This window comes from Thamnophis sirtalis, unplaced genomic scaffold (assembly GCF_051295495.1).
Source record: "Thamnophis sirtalis isolate CommonGarterSnake01/CBP01778 unplaced genomic scaffold, rThaSir2_p1.2 scaffold_3, whole genome shotgun sequence".
NCBI classification, from domain to species: Eukaryota; Metazoa; Chordata; class Lepidosauria; order Squamata; family Natricidae; genus Thamnophis; species Thamnophis sirtalis.
In genome coordinates this window covers 34,373,052-34,393,703 of record NW_028261383.1, presented here as the reverse complement: position 1 = coordinate 34,393,703, position 20,652 = coordinate 34,373,052, and the positions used below count along the sequence as shown (strand labels likewise).

Here is a 20,652-nt window from a genome sequence, read left to right as displayed (position 1 = left end):
ATGCAATGTCTGAAATCTCTAATTCAAGGGAAGCAGCCACAGAAAGTGATTACTCTGCATAGCTTTTTTCTCATCCTTTCCCATAATTCACAAAAGTGAAATAAATTTTGCTAAACTGGTTTGTTAGAATAAAAGCTTCAGTAAATTTGGTTTTAACCCTTTGATCAACGTTTCTTTCCAGAAACATATTGTCAGGCCTGCAGTTTTATCCCTTTTAGGATCTTTGGCCTGCTACACACACTCTCTTTTCATTATGCTGTTTCATTAGTGTAGTAGTTGGGAGGAGGGAATAGAAAGGAGTAGAATGGTGGAACGTGTTGTTGCCATTCTTTTCTAGTAGCCAAGGTCATCTTTTGTCTCCGCACCTCTGCACCTGACCAGAAACCAGTTGGGTGGAGATGCCAGCGTGGAAGAAGAAGATTGGACCATGTGATGGATTTGTGGGTGTGGGGACAAGAACATGAACTTTCAACTGGGTGGGAATCCGATGTAACTTCCAGAACTGGGCTTCCACAGATGTGCTAAGATATCTGATTTATTAAATTGGAACTTTAAGGATCATTTTGCCTTGGACTCTGATTTAATTCTACATGATACTTGGAACGCTGACACATATAGAACACAGCAGTGATGGGATTCAAAAATTTTTACTACTGGTTTTGTGGACGTGGCTTGGTGGGCGTGGCAGGGGAACGATACTGTAAAATCTCCATTCCATTCCCTCCCCACTCCAGGGGAAGGATACTGCAAAATCCCCATTCCCTCCTGATCAGCTGGGACTTGTGAGGCAGAGAATAGATGGGGGCGGGGCCAGTCAGAGGTGGTATTTACAGATTCTCCGAACTACTCAAAATTTCTGTTACCGGTTTTCCAGAACTGGTCAGAACCTGCTGAACGCCACCTCTGAAACATAGCTGTATGGACTGAGAACTCTTGGGTGTGAAGTCTCGCTATAGCCGCTTGGCAAGAAAATTCCTTGGATTTAGATCTATGCATTTCTAGGACTCCAGCATGGATGCGTTTGGCATGGCTTGACATAAAACTGGGCATAACTCTCCAAAACCTTATGAAATTGAAACACTTATAAGATACACTGGAGCGTATTTCGCAAACTTATGAAAGCTGAGGTTTTTCACATTTTATTTTATTTTAAGAAAAATGAGACTGTGAGGAATCACTCACTCCTATACTCCAAGTGAGTCCAGAGGTGGCATCCTCATAACAGGACCTCATACAGAGCAGCAATGGAAGCATTCCCTTCATGACGGGAGATGCTTATGCTGCAGAGACAGCACCATTACCTGAGGAATAGAGTTCTCCAACAGCCTTTTAATACATTTATTTCTCTCAACGTCCTAGAAATGAATCAAAGGAGTAATATATTAAGACATATGAATTTTCCCAAGTACATATCTTCTGCGCCTCCTGAAAAAGGAGAAATCTAGATCCCGTGTTGTTCAGGGGATAAACTTAAAAAGTCCTCATCACAAAATATTTTGTTTTTCAGTGTTTATATAATCCTGAGAGTAAGAAGAAAGCTGCCTTTTAATTACCACAACTCAATACAATTCTTATTCGTCTTTTGGTGGCAAAATTCCACGGGCTGGAAGTCGCCGTCACCCTAAATGTCGGGGTAGGAACATCCAAAGCAGATAGGAATTGAGGCCGATGATGACTAAACAGGTCAAAAGCAGAGTTTATCGGGAAGGAAGAATCAAGGTTGGCACAAATGCTAGATTTCATCTTGAAATTGCAGCTTCCTTCCCTCCAGTTTTGACTTGTACACTTCTGTATTTTTTGGAGTATAAGACGCACCAACATTTTGAAGAGGCAAATTAAAATTTTTTTTTTGCACTCTGCAGACCTCCCCAAAATGACTCATTTTTTCACAAAAATGGGTCCTGTTTTTGTCAAAAAAAAAAAGGACATGCATAGCCTTTAGGAGGCTTATAGAGTGCTCCCAGGGGCTGGGGGACAAAAACAAACAAAAAATGGCCAATTTTTCGCTCATTTTTGCCCTGCCCAGCATCACTCTGGAAGCCTCCTACAGGCTATGCATGGCCATTTTTCAAAGGGGGGGGGGAGGTTAGGAGCCAAAAATGCTGTATTCAGTGTATAAGATGCACCCAGATTTTCACCCTTTTAAAGGGGAAAAGATGCGCCTTATACTCCAAACATACGGTATTTTTCTGATTCCTGGTTTGACTTAATTTTTTTCTGCCTGGCAACATCCTGTTTCCAGAAGCAGGGAAGTGCAGCCCTGCTTGGCAAATACGAAACATCGTTCTGGCTCTGTGGAGCACAACAGCAAAAACTATTCCTACTAATGGCTGTTATTGCAATTTAAAATCTGGGCTGGCTAGACAAGAGTGGAAAGTTAATCAATACAATGTGCATTTAATAGTGACATACAAATAGAAAAATAGTAGCGTATGAAATTGTCCGTGGAATATGGCCTTCCAAGGAACCCAGTTTCCACTTTAAAAGTACATTAAAAAATCCCTTGTAACCTTTCTTTAAATGCAGCCATAGGCTTCAATGTTCATGAATGATGCCACGTGGCTGTCAGAAGTTCATACATTCTATTTCAAGTAGCCGGGGCTAAGACTTAAATACCTGACACAATATTTTGCGCCTGGCAAAGTCGATCATCATGGTTAGCAAAACATAATGGCATAAAATATGCATACAGTACCTCCATTGCCCCGTATATAAAAATTGCATTGTTTATGCAGGCTGCAAAAGATTGTTCCCAGAAGCTATAGCAGATCCCTCCATATATTCCACGATCACTGCCTGACCAGGCTGTGTAAAGTCAGGACTGCACTTGTGTTTACGTCAGTTAGCTGTTCTCCATGTCTCTGTAGCCTCTCCCTTTACACTCACAATCTACATAAAAGATTTGGTAGCCAATTGCCACAAAAGATAGGCTTCCGAAAGATTCTGATTGGGCCAGGCATATCCACAAACATTCCCTACTTTGGCTCAAAGAGATCTTCCTCCTTGGTCTTTGGCCAGGTTGAATGATGCAGCTTTGTTCTCATCACTGATCATTGCCTCAAAGGTGCTTTTTCAAGAGACAACTGAACTTTATGGTTTCCAGAAAGTCCAGTTGCCTCTTGAAAAAGCACCTTTGAGACGACCATGACCTGGATGACTGAGAATCCCCATAGACACCCCTGAACCTTGTTATAATGTCCCATTTTGTGTCCTTATTGACTGATTTTGGTTGCTATTGACCTGCCAACGTCCTTCCATGGCCATTTCATTTTGTGCTGACATGATGACAGGACCAAACTGCTGATCAGATCTGTGGAGAAGCAAATGCCCCCATGCCTCTATCCTTCTGAGAGATGTTGCAGTGACCTCCTGGCCAGGATATTTATTTTTACAGAGTTCTGATAGGTACATTACCATACCGAGGGTCAAATCTACTGATCAGAGGACTCTGGGGAGCAGCTTACCTGTCAAACTATGTAAAACAAATATCCAGACATGGAGATGGCTCTGCTACAGTCTCACAAGCAGATTGTCCCAAGACCTGTAGAACAGTACTTACACTGAAAGGTGCGGATAGAAGGCTAAACTCACTGATATATCCATTTGTCCAAACTTGTCTCCTGCCCCCCAGCTCTAGCACCAACCCATATTCAAAGGCATAATTAATGCGGCCAATGTTTTTTCCACTGGCTGAGAAATCCCGATTCTTCAACTTAACTTGCCCTGCAATAAACCGTTAGGACAGCACCACTCACTGGTCTCATTCGTGGCACCAGAGATCAGCTGTGTTAACAGAGCCAAGTAAACCAGTGTACTTTTTCACCCACAGATGGAAGGAAAACACATCAAACTGACTGTCAAGGCATGCCCCACCACTAGACATTCTGGAGCCAGGCAAGGCAGAATGCCAAGATTGTCCTTTTATTCCAGAGCCGAGCCCAGAAGAGCTGAGCGAAAGATTGTGATTGGTGGGACCTTGTTTTAAGGGGCTAGGGCCCATATGTCTCTGCTGATTTTGCAACCGGCTGACGTAATGCAACTGGCCGGCAGGAAAGGTCAGGATTTCTCTCTACTATTGCTTTTTCTCCTTCTGCTCGGTCCGCTATTCGATGAGGACGGTAATTGCAAGGGCAGGAGGCTCCACCTTTCCCCCCATGTCACACGGCTGATCCTGAACCACGTTTGCCATTGGCTCTGCTGCGAGTGGAGTGCTCAGAGGGGGAGGGTCCTGTGCTGGTGGGGGAGGCCCAGTGGCCCCCTCAGGATGGCTCTTACTCTTGTGTGCAGTGACATTGTCCTTCTTCTCAAACTTCTTGCCACAAACATCGCAGGAGAACTGGTAGAAGGAGTCGGCATCATGCTTTTTCATGTGCCAGTTCAAGGACGCTTTTTGGCGGCAGGTGAAACCACAGATCTCACACCTGGGTGAAAAGGAAGGGGGGGAATTCACCAAAGAAGAAAGGGGTCTGCCAGAAATCAATCTATCTATCATCTATCTATCTATCTATCTATCTATCTATCTATCTATCTATCTATCTATCTATCTATCTATCTATCTATCATCCATCCATCCATCCATCCATCCATCTATCTATCTATCTATCTATCTATGTTCCAGCATAACTCCAGAACACTGGGGCTGCTGAAATGAAAAGGACTGAATTATATATAGTGTGAAGTCACAGTACTTTTGACAGTGATAGTGTGCATTTTGGATTCAAATTCTGTTAAGATATAGCCTGTTGTGCCTTAAAATGGCTTCTATTGTACAGCACAGTGGAGTTGCCAGGGTAACAGCTTCGCAGTCCTCCACAAGGGGGCTTATTCTAATACAGGATTGGGATAAATATATACCCAGGCTAAGCCGGGTTATCAGCTAGTAGGTGATAAATCAAGCCTTGGCTCTCCCCATCACCCTCCTGACAACAGAGAAAAGTTGTCTTTGTACAACAGGGTCGGGCAATTCTTTTGCTGGCTCTGGCTGGCTGACTAACTTGATGAAGCAGAGTAGAAAATCAATACCATGTGGATAACCTCAGGAGCAGCCACCAATTCAAATATCTCTGCTCCCTATGTGGAAGCTGGTTGCTTGTCTTTTTCTTTTTTTAAAAAAAAAACCTGTTTAGTTAATGGAGCCATTATAAATATATATATGTTCACAATACTGTTCACCTGCCTGGAACCCACACTGCATTTCGGACATTAAAACATTAGAGAGGGTCCAGAGGTATTTTACAAGAAGAGTACACAACTCCTCTGCTCGTAATACAATTCTGTACACCACCAGGCTTGAAATTTTAGGCCTGGATAATCTTGAACTACCACCGTCTACATTCTGACCTGATCTTAGTGCACAAGATAATCTGCCATAACTTCCTATTGGTTAATGACTACTTTTACTTCAACTGCAATAACACAAGGGCTATCAATAGATACAAACTAAATGTAATCCGTTCTAAGCATAATTGCAGGAAAAACGATTTCAGCAATAGAATAATAAATGTGTGGAACACTCTATCTGATCCTGTTGTTAGTTCCTCTAACCCCCATACCTTTTACCTTAATCTGTCTACCGTGGACCTTACGCCTTTCTTAAGAGGTCCCTAAGGGGGTGTGCATAAGCGCACCAGCGTGCCTACCGTCCCTGTCCTACTGTCCCCATTTATATGTACTCCTTTTATGTGTTTATGGCTATGTTTTGCTTATTTTTATCCATTTGTGCCATTTTTTCATGTGTTTTTCCCACTTGTTTCCTTGACAAATTAAAATAAATAAAAAAAAATAAAAATGTTGGGATGATAATAAGTCAAGGACTACCTGTATTCATGTCTGCAACCTAGAAAGTGTGATTGAAAAAAACATCTGCTTTACGATTTACTGGGAAGGCTTCTCAGTTGATGACTGTGAGAAGGAGGAGGCTGGATTTGATGGGAGTGATCCTGATTGTGCTCAAGTCATTTCTGCAATAGGGGAAAGCATTGTGGAGCATACTCACTGTAGGGGTTTTTCTCCGGTGTGGATCCGCCTGTGGATAATTAAATTACTGCTTGTTCGGAAGAAGCGGGCGCAGAACTCACATATGTAGTCCTTTTTATCTGCAAGTAAAGGGCACAATAAGTCACCGGCCAGCCTGATCCTAAAGGCACATCCTTCATAATAGATACGGGCAACTTATAATTCTTTTCTCCCCAATACTACAATCGGGACTGGTCCAAGACATTTTGATTTAGGCAGACTGCAAGGACAATGAAAGCTGCAGTTCAAAACTTTTAGCAGGCACCAGTCGGATGAAAGACACATAGTTAGATTGCTCACCGCTGTGCAGTTTCTCATGTTCCTTCAGATGTTTCTTGAAGTTGAAGGATTTGCCACAGCTTGGATCAGAGCAGGTAAAGGTCTTTTGGTGAACATGCTGGTATTTCTTGTGGTGCTGGAAGATGGGAAAAAAATAGCCCAGAGGGAATATAAGGCTCTAAAATCTGTACCGCGCCTTAGCTTAGATCAGTAGTTCTCAAGCTTTTCTTCATTATGGACTCCCTTTAAATACCTTTTGTGGCCATGGACACCCCCCCTCCCAAGATTTAAATCACAATCTTTCTTCAAGTGTTCATGGACCCCCTCTAATGACACTACAGGCCCCCAAGGGTCTGGGGACCACAGGTTGAGAACCACTGGCATAGATAAGCCAAAGGAAGATATTTTTTTTTAGTAGCATATCGCATACACAATGATGAGATTCTGTAGTAGCTGGGCCATGCATTCCTTCTATCTCTCTGGATGATGCTTCTAAAGTAAAGGGGGAATTTTTCCTGCTATAAATTCTAAGATTTGTAGCAGTGGTGAAATTAATTTTTTTTTACCATCGGCTCTATGGGCGTGGCTAGGTGGGCGTGGTGTGGCTTGGTTGAAGTGGGCTTGACAAGGGAGGGATATTGCAAAATCTCCATTCCCACTCCGTTCCAGGGGAAGGATACTGCAAAATCTCCATTTCCACCCCACTCTGGGGCCAGCCAGAGGTAACATTCGCCGGTTCTCCGAACTACTCAAAATTTCCGCTATCGATTCTCCAGAACCTGTAAGAACCTGCTGGATTTCACCCCTGATTTGTAGTCTTCTATTAACTTCAGTACTCCTAGTCCAGCCAGAAGCCAACAAACAGTGCATTATAGAAAGTGTCACCTTGCTGCTTGCCTCCAAAGTACTGACACTTTGGAAAATTTAAATGAGACATGGAAGTTCTGTCAGTCACCTGTATCCAGCCCAAGAGACTGGTGACCACTGCTGTTCCTCCATCACTTACATTCAAGTATTGGCGATTGGAGAAAATTTTCCCACAACCGTCATAGTCACAAAGGAGAATCTCTCGCTTGGCTGCCTTCCTGTGAAGAAAGGCAAAGACAGAAGAGACAGGGAAGCCAAAAGGAAGAGGAAACATGTCAAATCTCCAGGCTGGAGATACGCAACAGAATTGCAGAACATAACCTTTGTGTACTCTTAGCTCAACATACAGAAGTATTTTATAGACATCTCTCCCCCACCCCAAAGTAAACAACCCTGGATTGTTTAGAGAACTTGATAGGTCAAAAATAATATGGACAAAGACAGTTAAATATATCATTTTATTTATTTATTTATTTATTTATTTATTTATTTATTTATTTATTTATTTATTTATTTATTTATTTGTCTTGTATGCCGCCCACTCCCGGAGGACTCTGGGCGGCTCACAAAAGACAAGGGAAAGCGGGGAACAAGACAAAGACAACATATTAAAAACAAAACCAACATTCACAATTTCCGTGGAGGTAGATGCTTCTCAGCTCCCCCCAGCCTGCTGGAACAGCCAGGACTTGGTGGCTTTGCGGAAGGCCGGGAGGATAGTAAGGGTCCGGATCTCTACAGGGAGATCGTTCCAGAGGGCCGGAGCTGCAACAGAGAAGGCCCTCCCCCGGGGAGTCTCCAGCCGACATTGGCTGGCAGATGGAATCCGGAGGAGACCCAACCTGTGCGATCTAATTGGTCTGAGAGAGGTAATCGGCAGGAGGCGGTCTCTCATTTTACTTAAACTACAACCAGTGTGATTTTAATCAAATTAATTTGATAGTAAAATTGATTAATTAACAGTTTTGGGGGAAGCAGCTCTTCCCAAAATATTTCACTAGATGTTTTCAGTCTGTAACTATTGAAGTCTCCATGATTCCAAAGAGAAGCCAATTACAATAATCCATTAGGTTTTTGATAACTTTTGTATTATTAGTAAAGGTTTCATGGATATGAATTTTTTAAATAGTTTCTGGTTTTCCTATTCTTGAAAAGTTACTGTGGGCCTTCCTAGCTGCTCTTCTCCTTCTTTGGATCTTGTCGTTGTTCCTTTGAGTGCAGCTGCTCCGTCTTATTCTAATGAGCAAGAGCCATGGTGGCACAATGGTTGGGATGCAGTATTGCAAGTTAACTCTGCCAACTGCCTTCAGATTGATCCTGACCAGTTCAAGGTTGACTCGGCTTTCCATCTTTCCGAGGCTGGTAAAATGAGGACCCAGATTGTTGGGGGCAATATGCTGGTTTTGTAAACTACTTAGAGTGGGCTGTAAAGTGGCCAATAAGTCTAAGTGTTATTGCTAATGATGGTTTTTATTTAATGACACATTATTTTTTGTTGTAAACTGCTTTGAGCTTGTTGGACTAAACAGCATATAAACTGCAATTTGTAAGTAGGATGGATGGATAGACAAGACAGATAGACAATAAATAGACAGAGAAGTCAATAATCTTTGTCAGCCTTGCAGCTTTAATCAACCTACCTAAACTTACTATAATCTTCTCTTTCTACTTTTGGCCCACGTTGGCTGAGGAGATCATGAGCAACCACGGACCTGAACTTACCTGATTCTCTTAGGACCAATTTGGGACACGTCTTCATCTCCTGGCTGTGCCTGCTTCTTGCAGCTAGAAAGAGAGATTGGGATTGCTTTTCATGAAAACTGGGCTAAAATGGCAATAAAAAACATAGAATCAATCAATGACTCAAATCAGTCAATAATAAAAACAAACATTTCTACACAGGGGCTTCGGGCTGACAAATATGGGGAAAGGAACTCCCTGGAAAGCGGGCAGAAAAATGAAGGAAGTGAATAAACCTGTCTAGGACTTGAATAGGTCAAATACTTCATACTGCAGACTAGTATTTCTAGTCTGCATTTCTATTTTAATGGTACTCTAATCTTTAAGACAGAGGTGCAAAACCTGAAACCCCAGGGTAGAACATGGCTCTAAATGCATTGATTAGACTGTTCCTTGACACACTATAATTCTTAAGATAATAATGATAGAACACTATTAACTACATGAAAGGTAATCATTTTTGTTGACCAGTGTAATTATATTTTTAAGAGTCAGTTTGGTGTAATGGTTAAGCTCTAAAAGGCCATAAAGTCCTTAGTTTGAAAAATAGTGTTGCATCATAAAGTAAAAGGATAAAGTAGTGGTTATAGGCCATCTTTTGTAACAAATAACTAAAAAGACATAGATCTGGGACATTGTAAATAACTATTTGAATCCAATGACATTTATAATGCAGTGTCTTATCGTAAACCTGTTATATCCCAGATAAGAGTCAAAGGATTTCCCACAGGATGACAGCACCTACTTGATCTTGGCTGTTCTTGAAAGACCTGGTTATACTTGGATGAAAGTCTATCAAGAAATCCCAGGACTATAAATAGAATGGGAAGTTTGCAAAATATCCCCAAGGTAGACAGTTCTAAATCACTTCCTGCCTTGCTATTGATTTATTTAATTTTAACTGATCTGTATTGTTAAAATCACTTAGCCTGGGTGTTCATTTGAGATGCCCTGTCCCAATGTTTCTCAACCTTGACAACTTTAAGATGATATATGGGGTTCCACCACAAAACCGCGGACGACAAAATCGCGGTTGACGAAAGCGCGCATTTGACGTCATCACAGCGCGACGAAAACATCGCACTGTGATAGAAAAATGTAAAAATAAAGCGAAAACCTTACCCTAACCCCCCCAAACCTAACCCTAAACCTAACCCTTAACCTAAGCCTAAATCTAACCCTAAACCTAACCCTTAACCTAACGCTAAACCTAACGCTAACCTTTAACGTAACACTAAACGTAACCCTAACGCTCTAAACCTAACCCTAACCCTTAACCTAACCCTAACCCTAACCCTTACCTTTATGTGAATCGGCTTGCTTTAATTTTATTTTTATTTCAATTTTTAATTTTTTTCATCGCGCTGTGATGACGTCAAATGCGCGCTTTCGTCGATCGCGCTTTTGTGGACCGCGGTTTTGACGGGTCACGGATATATGGACTTCAACTCCTACAATTCCAGGAGTTGAAGTCCATATACCATTAAGTTGCTAAGAGTGGGAAGAACTCTTTTATTCCATAGGTTACCCGGTATGAGTGGTACCCAAAGGATTAAAGGAGGTACTTCCTTGTTGATCTCTCATTATCCACACTGAAGTGGACTCTGCTGCATTTAAAATCTTCTAATTTCATTACCTATCCAAGGAAGGCTGATAATTTTCATCTCGCAGGTCGTCTATGTATACCATGCTATCTTCCTCCGTGAAATCTTCTGCTTCCTCCTCCTCTGGTGGACCAGGCACTGATTCTGGTGTCTCCCCTGGAAGAGTTAAAATCCTGAAGAAAATACAAAAAAATGAAAGGCCAAGATTCAGTCCGCAAAGATCCTTCATTCTGGATGAACCTTGGCTTGTTTAGTTTGGTACTTTCCTCCTTTTCAGCTGATGTGGTCATTGGCCAAGAATGGTAGGCTGTAAGTCAAGCCTCAGGTTATTTTTATTAGAGATCTGAAGCAGCTATCCCCTAGTGGTCATCCTCCAGAGATATGGACTTCAACTCCCAGAATTCCCCTGCCAATAGGTAGTCACTGCTGAATTTTCTGGAATATCTAGAGAACACAAAGTTGGGAAACACTGGGCTAATAAACCTGGGATCCTGCTGTGCAGCTGGTCATGTTGTGAAGAGCAGTACCTAGAGAATTAGTTTTTATTTCTTGCACTAGCTTTTGAGGCAATTAGAATAATTATTAGGTTAGTTGCAGACCTACTTTCCGCTATTGGTGATAAATGGGGGGATGGAAAAATCTGGTAGAATTTAAATCCTACTATGCAATCTCACTGTGGCAAATGTTACTGGGTCTGTGTGTGTTCTTGGGAGGGATGAGCAAGGAACACTGAGACAATATGCCAAGAGAATAAATTCTCAGCACGATTGCTCAAGACACGAAGGCCATCCCAGCTCCCAGCTAAAGAAAGCAGAACAGCAATATAGGCAGTTATAATATGATAAAATGCTGCAGGCAGATTATCATTTTAGTGACAATGGCATAACTTAATACTGCATGGGATAAGCCAATGATTATCTACAAAGGAAATCCCATAAACAGCAAGATAAAATGAGTGATGATGGGTCTCTCATGTCAGATGACACTCAATATATTATGAGAAGTACTCATGGTGTTTAAGATGTGGCTAGATTAAAGCCTTCAGGACTTAGTTGTGGATGTTGCCATACAAAAAAATGAAAACCTGAAGTGGCAAAGAGAGTTATGGTGAGAATGTAGAACATAAGAACTATGAGAATGGGAAAGCTCAATAAAACGAATGATGAGACAAATTGATTACACACACATTAATGCCAGCACTTTGAAATGAACCAGAATTGGACACTTTCAGTCAGAAGATTACACGGCCTGTTTTTCAGGGCATGGAAACAAAGAAGGGTTGGCATAGCCTTCAGAGGCAGGAAGGATATAGCCTTAGTTTCAGGGAGATCTTATTGTTTTTGAGGTGCCGGAGGCGGCGAGTGTGGTCACCTTATGGCACAATATTATGGAAAATATTGTGTTGCAATATTTTCGGGGAGGGCTTATTTTGGGGGGAGAGTTTATTTTAGCGCATGCGGTCAAAAGCCCGATTGGGCTTATTATCCGGGGAGGCCTTATTTTTTTGGGGAAAGAGTAATAATACTCAACATCGGAACGAACGGTAAAAATTGCTGAGATATCAAAAAAAAAAATGAAGTTTGCATTAAAAAACTGAAAGAATGACTTTTATATTGAAGCTAGAAGAAGCATGAAGCCATATTACAAGGGCATCTGTTGAAATAGAAGATGGAAAGAGACACAACAAAATGGAAGACTTTAAAAAGATGTTCAGATTGAGGCTGGGCATATTTGTGTATTGATTACTGTAGTAATGAGTGGACCTTCTGAAGGGTCGGGCTGAGGACAGACCATTCTGGAAAGGTCTATGTATATGATTGTGTTGTGGCCCGGCAGGAGCTGTTGGTGATGCTGATGGACTCCGATAGCGAGGAATCCTATGAGTCAGCTATGGAAGATGTGAAGGATCCTGGGCAGGGTTCAGACTCAGAACAGGGACCAGAGAGGCTGGTTGGCCACCAGGAGGCGCCTGAGGCATGGAGCAATGGGGAAGATCAAAGGGAGTTTGTCCAGGCAATGGAGCAGTGGGGAAGATCAAAGGGAGTTTGCCCCTGACGCCAGGCAACGAAGAGCGGAGAAACGGAGGCAGCAGTTACGGAGACAGAGTCATAAGAGATAATCAAGCCCAGGTGGTTGTGGCTTGGTCCCTCCCAAGAGAGTATATAAGAAGAGACTTTGGGAGGAGTCCTTTTGCAGGACACAACCATTCATAACAAGGGAGAAGCTCTTGTTTGTATTGTATCTCTTGTCTGTGGGAGTCTGGGTTGCTGCCAACGTCTTGCCTGTGAGTCGTGTGTGGGCTTTCAGCCAACAGGATTGTAATTGCTGTGAATAAAGTGTGGCTAACAGTAAGCCTGTGTCGGCGTTAATCACCGGACGGAGGGAGGTCAGAACAGATTGCTAAAAGTTGACATCAACTAACCAGTCAATCAATCATTAAAAATGGCCAAGCCCCAATGCTTTAAGGACATAAGTTTAAAAATTTCAGGAATTTATTCTACCCCACAAAAATAACGACACACACAAAGGAAAACCAGGAACAGATTTTTGTATAGAATTGTTGTGGATGTTCACTATGAGGCTCACAACAAATCCCTGGGATCATTATTCTTCCTCAATGTCTTTCCAAGATGTCTTTTGCACCACGTCTCTTGGGCAAATGTCATTTTTACAAAAAACACCATCAATCTTGTAAATCTGAAAGCCATTTGCCCTCAACACATAGCATGGCAAGCAAGTTCCATTTGGACCCTGCTATGATGGCATGAGAGAAGAAATGTACCTTTCAGGTCCCGGAGCTTCAGTGCTACCTGGAATTTCATCTGGTGCAGCTTCTACAAGAGCAAACACAGCAGTGTCAGTCAGACGGAGAGAAGAGAATCAACAAAACTGCACTCTTTTTAAGGTAGTCATTTAAAAGGAGCTTGAATGCTGAAGCTCAAAACTGGACATACAATCCCTTCCAAAACTATTTCCCTAGACCAGGGGTGTCAAACTCAAGGCCCGGGGGCTGGATCCGGCCCGCGGGGTACTTAGATCTGGCCCACAGGGCCACCCTGGAAACCCAGAGGGACTGGCCCCACATAGCCCTCCCAAGTTCTGTTTTCACTGGCAGAAGGTTGCAGGAGGCTGTGGCAGCCGAAAACAAAGCTCTGGAGACCGTTTTCACTGGCAGAGCACTCGGGCCACCACAGACGCACCCGAGAGTAGTGATGTTGAGCTGCCCACCCTATCCATGCCCCCCCCCAAGGTCAAACACAACCCCGATGCAGCCCTCAATGGAGTCTGACACCCCTGCCCCAGACCATATTTCTTTTTAAAAAAATACAGACATCTACTTGGTTTGCTTGTAATAGTCTCTTGCCTGGTTAGCACTGGTGAGCAAGAATCTCCTTTAGGGGATCAGACAGAAATATTTTTGAAAACTACAAAGGACTTCCTTTCTTTCTGGTTCCCCCAGAATATATGTTTGGTGAGTGAAGGCTAGTATTCCCTAAAAGTGCATTTGTTTGGTTCTTTATTCAAGAGCAGTGACATGGTCTTCTGATCTCCTACTTCCAATGTCAGGCTGCCTCTCTTTTTCAAAATGCACATCTCTCGTCCTCATTGTTGTAAAAACTAGTGTCTTAATTTTAGGGGGGGGGGGAGGAAGAAAGGTATTGCTTCCTCGCTGGTATTTTGTAGGGTTTTCTCTTTCTTAGTAATTTTGGACTAAGATTATTTAGGTCTAGCTGATAACCCGGGTATTTATCCATCCTAATTAGACAGGAAAAACCCTGATTTTGTTGAAAACGTCCAGACCAAACATAATTTCAAATGTTAGATTTTCGCCCTTACCAGAGGGAGCCCCCTTGTGGAGTACCATGGCAACTCTATTGTGCTGTACAGTAGAAGCCATTTTACAACAGTACGGTAGAAGCCATTTTAAGGCAGAACAGGCTATATCTTAACAGACACACACACACACACACACACACACACACACACAAACCCCGTCTTACCCCCACAGTATTTGTTTCCAAAGAGTAAGTCATCTGTGTACCAAGTTTGGTTGAAATTGCCCAAGGTGTTCCAGAGTTATGCTGGAAAACACACACACACACACACACACACAGCCATTTATATTTATATAGAATACTGGACACACAGTAAAAGTGTTATTTACAAGTTCAAAACTTTATAATAAACTTTTAGCCACAACTCAGCTGTCCCACACCCAACCCTGGCACACCTCTGCCCTATAGTCGCGCCACCTTCCTGCATGCTCTGCATATGCTACCAATCTGTTATCTTTGCCCAACACAAGCCTAGCTTTCCAGCCTCCCAATTCCATCAGTGGCTCCTCCATCCACTCTCCTCACCTGTTTCATCTGAATTTGTATTGCACAGTAATTCTGTCTCCTTGTCCAGACCTGTGCCACTGGGAGGAGACATACACGTGGTCCTCTCTCTGTCTATTCCACATTCCTCCTCCTCTTGGAAAGATGGTTCTGGCTCATCCACAGGACAGGGCGAGTTGGAAGCAAGTGCTAACGAAATGGCATGGGCTGCTGCTGCCTTGCGAAGGGAGCGCCGGCATCTGGTGACCGGGGAGGGTGGGGGGCTACGCTTGGAAGTGATTGTTTCCTCCTCTTGCTCCTGTCTGCCATCAGAAGCTGTTTGGCCAAAGGGTGGTGGGCTAATCTTTGAGGCAGGGGGACTCCAGGTGAAGGTATGACCAGCCGGACACTCCCATTCCAGCTGGCTGCAGACTTTCTCCTGCTCCAGCAAAGCAGTCTTCACATTAGGGATGAAGCCACATTCCTGGCTGTGATTGTGAGAAAGGACAACCAGACGTTGCAATGCCTCCGAAGGAAAAGCGATGGGATCAGCAACTGAGCTGTCTGATCCTGAGGAAAGGAGGAGGAAAAAAAGAGAGACACAGCTTTAATGGGGAAGCAAAACTTCAGTGTGAAATTCCTCACTCTTAAATTCTCAATCCTGTTTTTGATCTCAAAAGGAGAATAGCAATAGCACTTAAGACTTATATATTGCTTCATAGTGCTTTGCAGCCCTCTCTAAGCGGTTTACAGAGTCAGCCTCTTGCCCCCAACAATCTGGGTCCTCATTTTACCAATCTCAGAAGGATGGAAGGCTGTCAACCTTGAGCCTGGTGAGATTAGAACTACCAAATTGCAGGCAGCTGGCACCAGCAGTAGCAGCCTGCAGTACTGCACTCTAACCACTGAGCCACCATGGCTCATTCAAGCTGAAACAGAATTTCGGTTCAAGGAACTATATAATTACAGATAATCCTTGATTTATAACATTCAGTGACTGTTTGAAGTTACAACGGCATTGAAAAAAGTGACTTATGACCATTTTTTCACTTAGAACTGTTGCAAACATCTCCATGATCATGTGATCAAAATTCAGACGCTTAGCAACTGACTCACATTTATGACAGTCGCACTGTCCCAGGGTCATGTGATCCCCTTTTGTGACCTTCTGGCATGCAAAGTCAATGGAGAAGCCATTTTCACTCAACAACTGTGTTATTCACTTAACAACTGCAGTGATTCACTTAACAACTGTGGCAAGAAAGGTCATGAAATGGAGCACAACTTAACAACTGTCTTACTTAACAACAGAAAGTTTGAGCTCAACTGCAGTTGTAAGTCAAAGACTACCGGAATAAGCCTGCTCTAGACTAGAGATAAACCTGTAAGGGCATTTACCTGTTTTCAATACTGAAGCATGTGAACTGTACCTACAAAAGAAAGATAAGAGGAAGTGTGAATAGACAAGACTAAGTTGTGCTCACACATGAGCAATAATAATCTTTAAACTGCCTCCAGCACACAAGATAATTTTAATAATAAAAATCAGCATTACTGCAACCTTCCCAAATGTGGAACTTTCATGGACTTCAATTGGCAGAATTCTGAGGAGTACCGTATTTTTCGGAGTATAAGATGCACTGGAGTATAAGGCGCACCAAGATTTTGAAGAGGCAAATTTTTTAAAAAAGTTTTTGCACTCTGCAGACCTTTTCGTGAAAACAGGCCCATTTTTTGTCAAAAAAAGGGCATGCATAGCCTTTAGGAGGCTTCTAGAGTGCTCCTGGGGGCTGGGCAAAAATATTTTTGCCCTCTCCAGCCCCCAGGAGCACTCTGGAAGCCTTCTAAAGACCACGCACGACCATTTTTGTAAAGGGGCGGGGTTTCAGGAGGCCAAAATGCTGTATTCAGTGTATAAGACGCACCCAGATTTTCACCCTCTTTTTTGAAGGAAAAAAGTGCGTCTTATACTCCGAAAAATATGATAACTATACTACCTGTGGAATTCTGGGAGCTGAAGTCCACTTATCTGACAGCTGCCAAGTTTGAGAAACACCAAACATTTTCTACTGTTTCTGCCAGCTTCTCTTTTAAGGTTCTCCTAGCCAATTAAACATTGGAACAAAATAAGAGGAGGAAGAAAGGTTCAAGTTTCAAGGTTTATTAAACTTGTATGCCGCCCTATTCCTGGAGGGACTCAGGGCGGCTAACAAACCGAAGGGGAAGGGAATAATACAGACAAAAAACAAAAAAACAAACAAACAAAATACGAAAACAATTTAAAAGCAGTCAACAGCCACACAATTCGAGTGGGGAAGGGAACTCATCAGACCCAGGCCTGTTGGAACAGCCAGGTTTTGACGGCTTTGCAGAAAGTCTGAAGGGTGGTGAGGGTCCGGATCTCCACGGGGAGGTCGTTCCAGAGGGCTGGAGCAGCCACAGAGAAGGCCCTCCTCCGGGTGGTCGACAATTGGCATTGGCTGGCGGATGGAATTCGGAGGAGGCCTAATCTGTGGGATCTGATAGGTCTTTGGGAGGTAATTGGCAGCAGCAAGAAAAGGAGTTAGAATATCCCAAAACAAGGATGGGAGTGCCTGATGATGAGAGCGACTCTTTCTCTGTGAGGAGGCATGCATACTCAATAATATGTTTTCTACACTGTGAAATCTCAGCTTGATATATTCTCTTCCTTCAAAACAGAAAGGTTGCAACATTTGCCAAAACCAAGCAGGTTCAACCTCCCATTAAAGTAGCATGAGACACGTCACAGAGCCCTTCACTTAAATTCATAGAGTGTAAGGTTGAATGTTTACTTAATATTTGGAGAAGACTAACAGATGTAGAAATAGTCATTGCCCACAAAGTCTCACCTGTCAAGCAGATATTTAGCCAGCTGGGAATGGAGAGAAAAACCCAGCTTCTCTTTGAGCTGACACCACTGCTCCAGGTGGTTTCCGATACAGATTCGGCTCCTGCTGCGTTGGGCATCCAGCTCTTTACGTTTCTGCTTGCAAATAATCTTGGAGGCCCGCTGGCGGCCCTGGCATCCATGCTCCATCATCTCACTGAACTGGACAGACGGGCAGACTAGGAATCTGCATAGAATAGCCACTGGATCATACGTACATTACATGCCCACAAAGAGAGATTTGTCTCCAGCCATAGTTGAAGAGTCCAGGGGCTCTGGCCAGCATGGACAGTTCTGCCTTCTGTTTCAGGGGTTGTAGATATTCCAACTGTGACTTCAACATCAGAAGACCTTAGATGATACCACTGCTTAGAAAAAGGTGACCAATGGGCAACCTAAGCCGAGGAAGAGGACAAGATGTTATCCCATGTTCCTGGCCACACATAAACATCAAGATCTCTGTTCCATATTGTAGATCCCAATTTTGGAATTTTGTCACTGGAATAATTCTGATTTAAGAGCACCTCTTGCTCATGGAAGAGAACTATTTATAGTATCACATCAAAAAAAAAACCACGTTCCTATTTGGGTGCACATGTAAAATTCATTTGGAGCAAGCAAAATGGAAATCTTTGGAGTTATGTGCTAGGCAGATATGGCAGCAAAACTGAATATTTTTTTCAAATTCACCAGTATCACTTCCATACATTTATCTGACCCCACTTTTTTGCAAGGTAGATGGATCTTCAAGAAGTGCCTAATGGTAATCCTCAGCAGCCTCTTTTTTTAATTAAGAGTGAGCTAAAACAAAAGACAAGAAGGTTGAAAAGGATGTTCCAGAGCATAGTGGAAAAGCCTCAAAATCTTTATCTAATAGTCTTAAGATAAGGTACACTAGATATTTTCAATAGAGAGGTGAGATTTTTTTAGTTATGAAGGACCACGTTCTACTGAATCCATAATTCTTTTATTTGTCTACCGTCAGAGTTCTATTTAACGCGGAAACGAGATCGACGCAGTTAAACCTGCGATCCTAATCGGGAGACAAGATTTTAACTTGCACCAAAGAGCTACTAACACAAGGAATGAATACCAATTCCGCCTTCTTCCTTATCAAATCTCGGCGGTCATTCCGGTCTTCTCCTCTCGCCTTCCAAGGGGAATTTGCAGCGCAAGCGGGTCGCTTGGATCACGAAGCGCGCGCGGAAGTAGCGGGAGGGAAGAAAAATAAAAAGAGGGGAAAGGCGGCGGTTCTTACGACGGCAAAGCCGGAGGCGCACGAGCAGCTTTGGCTTTCCACTTAGTTCCACGCGTTTCCATGAATTGACACGCGGAAAACCCTACGCCGTCCCCAAGTTGCCAGGCGAGCTTCCCTCTCTCTCTCTCTTCGGGGTTAGTTTCAAAATGCCTGGCTGGGCGCGCGTGGCTCCTTCGCCGCCGAGCGAGACGGAGGAGTGACCCGGGATTCCGCTTCTGGGCCACCTGGAGGATGTCCGTCCAGTCGTCCAGTTCCTTGAAGGATCAGGTTGCAAATCCCGGATAGACTGGGAAAGCCGGTGCACCGCTGAAGCGGAGACAGTTGCCGCCCGGCTTGCAAACAGCAACGGCAACAGGAAGGGGCTGGATCAGCTCTCTCGGTCAGGGCTGTGCGTGGTCTGCAACGGCGGGCGAATAGGAAGAAGCGGCAAAAAGGGAGGGGGAAAAAAGGCGGCCCTCTGTAAATGGAGCTGCGGGTGTGTTTAGTTATACATTAATTTATTCCCCTTGGAGAAGTTCAGTCGCCGAAGTACTTTTCTACGGGTCTGATAGCAGTTTTCAACCGCTAGCCCGACCAGAGTGAGAACTTCCGCATCCTAAGTATAGGGCAGGGGTCCGCAACCTTAAATACTCAAGAGAGCCATTTGGATCGGTTTCCCACAGAAAAGAAAACACCGGGAGCCTGACTGTTTCCTGAGCGGCCACAAAACTAGCATATGTAGTTGAATTAAAGATTCTGTTTTCTTCTGCAACTTTTCTTTTCTTGGATTTATCCATGGTTGGGCTACGGGGTGGTGGTGTCAAAAAGCTTAATAAATTGCGCATCAGTGGGTGTCGAACATTGGCAGTTGTGATACATATTTTGAGTGACAGGGAGCCTCAGCAGAGGGGTGGAAGAGCCACGGGTTGCTGACCCTGGTATAGGGTCTCCTGACTTGAGCAGCAGGATGGACTAGATGACCTCCAAGATCCTTTCCAAATCTATTATTCTGTTAGACTAGGTTCGGATTGTTTCAGAACTCCAGCTATGCCATGTCAGCCACCCGCTGGGAGCTACCCTTTAGAAAGGAGGAAAGAGATAGGAAACTTGCCTTGACAAAGACCATGTCCTTTGGTGTAAACTGTAATATCCTTTCAGATGGAAAAGGCCACCATCATTAGGACTTTCTTGGTAGTCTCTTGATGGGAAAAAAGAAGAAGAAAAGGACTGATCCTTCAAATAATATTTCTGTAATTTTTTAAAAATCAGGCTAATGTTGATGTCTTCAAATATACAGTCACTGAGTCCATTTTTGAAATCAAGATTTTGGTCTTTTTTTTAATGTAACCATCAGTATCCACCAAGCTCTGCTTTCAGTATTTAAATGATTGTATGAAAGCCTCACATTTCAAAGAGTTAGTTCAGTGTTCACAGCCTTTCATACCTGGTGGTGTGTATGAAAAGTGGCAGTTTAGGGGAAAACATTTCCTCATAGTCCTCAACTTACAACCACAACCAGCACCAGAACTTCCATTGCTAAGCAAGGCAATTGTTAAGTGAATCATGCCTGATTTTAGCACTTAGCACTTAGACTTATATACCACTTCATAGTGCTTTGCAGCCCTCTCTAAACGTTTTAGAGTCAGCCTATTGCCCCCAACAATCTGGGTCCTCGTTTTACCG

The 20,652-nt window shown here is 43.2% G+C and overlaps 2 protein-coding genes across 3 annotated transcripts in view; both read right to left on the bottom strand.

The window, feature by feature from the left end:
* LOC106544375 (pantothenate kinase 3) overlaps nt 1-18,097 on the bottom strand; it is an 87,749-nt gene extending 69,652 nt beyond the window's left edge. The window contains exon 1 of the mRNA XM_014060627.2: nt 18,090-18,097. The gene's annotated coding sequence lies outside the window, so the exon portion shown is untranslated. The remainder of the gene's footprint in view (nt 1-18,089) is intronic.
* ZNF692 (zinc finger protein 692) lies at nt 1,324-18,083 on the bottom strand. 2 transcript variants are annotated; one of them, XM_014060639.2, is made up of 10 exons: nt 17,695-18,083; nt 16,223-16,254; nt 14,867-15,394; nt 13,288-13,339; nt 10,538-10,678; nt 8,884-8,946; nt 7,250-7,379; nt 6,316-6,430; nt 5,996-6,095; nt 1,324-4,421 (listed from the first exon to the last, which is right to left on the bottom strand). In XM_014060639.2, the coding sequence occupies exons 1-10, from the start codon at nt 17,883-17,885 to the stop codon at nt 4,103-4,105; spliced, it is 1,671 nt and encodes a 556-aa protein (XP_013916114.2). In that variant the 5' UTR covers nt 17,886-18,083; the 3' UTR covers nt 1,324-4,102. The 2 variants fall into 2 exon arrangements, with proteins under 2 accessions (XP_013916114.2, XP_013916116.2); XM_014060641.2 differs by having other exon boundaries at nt 7,301-7,379.
* Nucleotides 18,098-20,652: the final 2,555 nt, after the last annotated feature.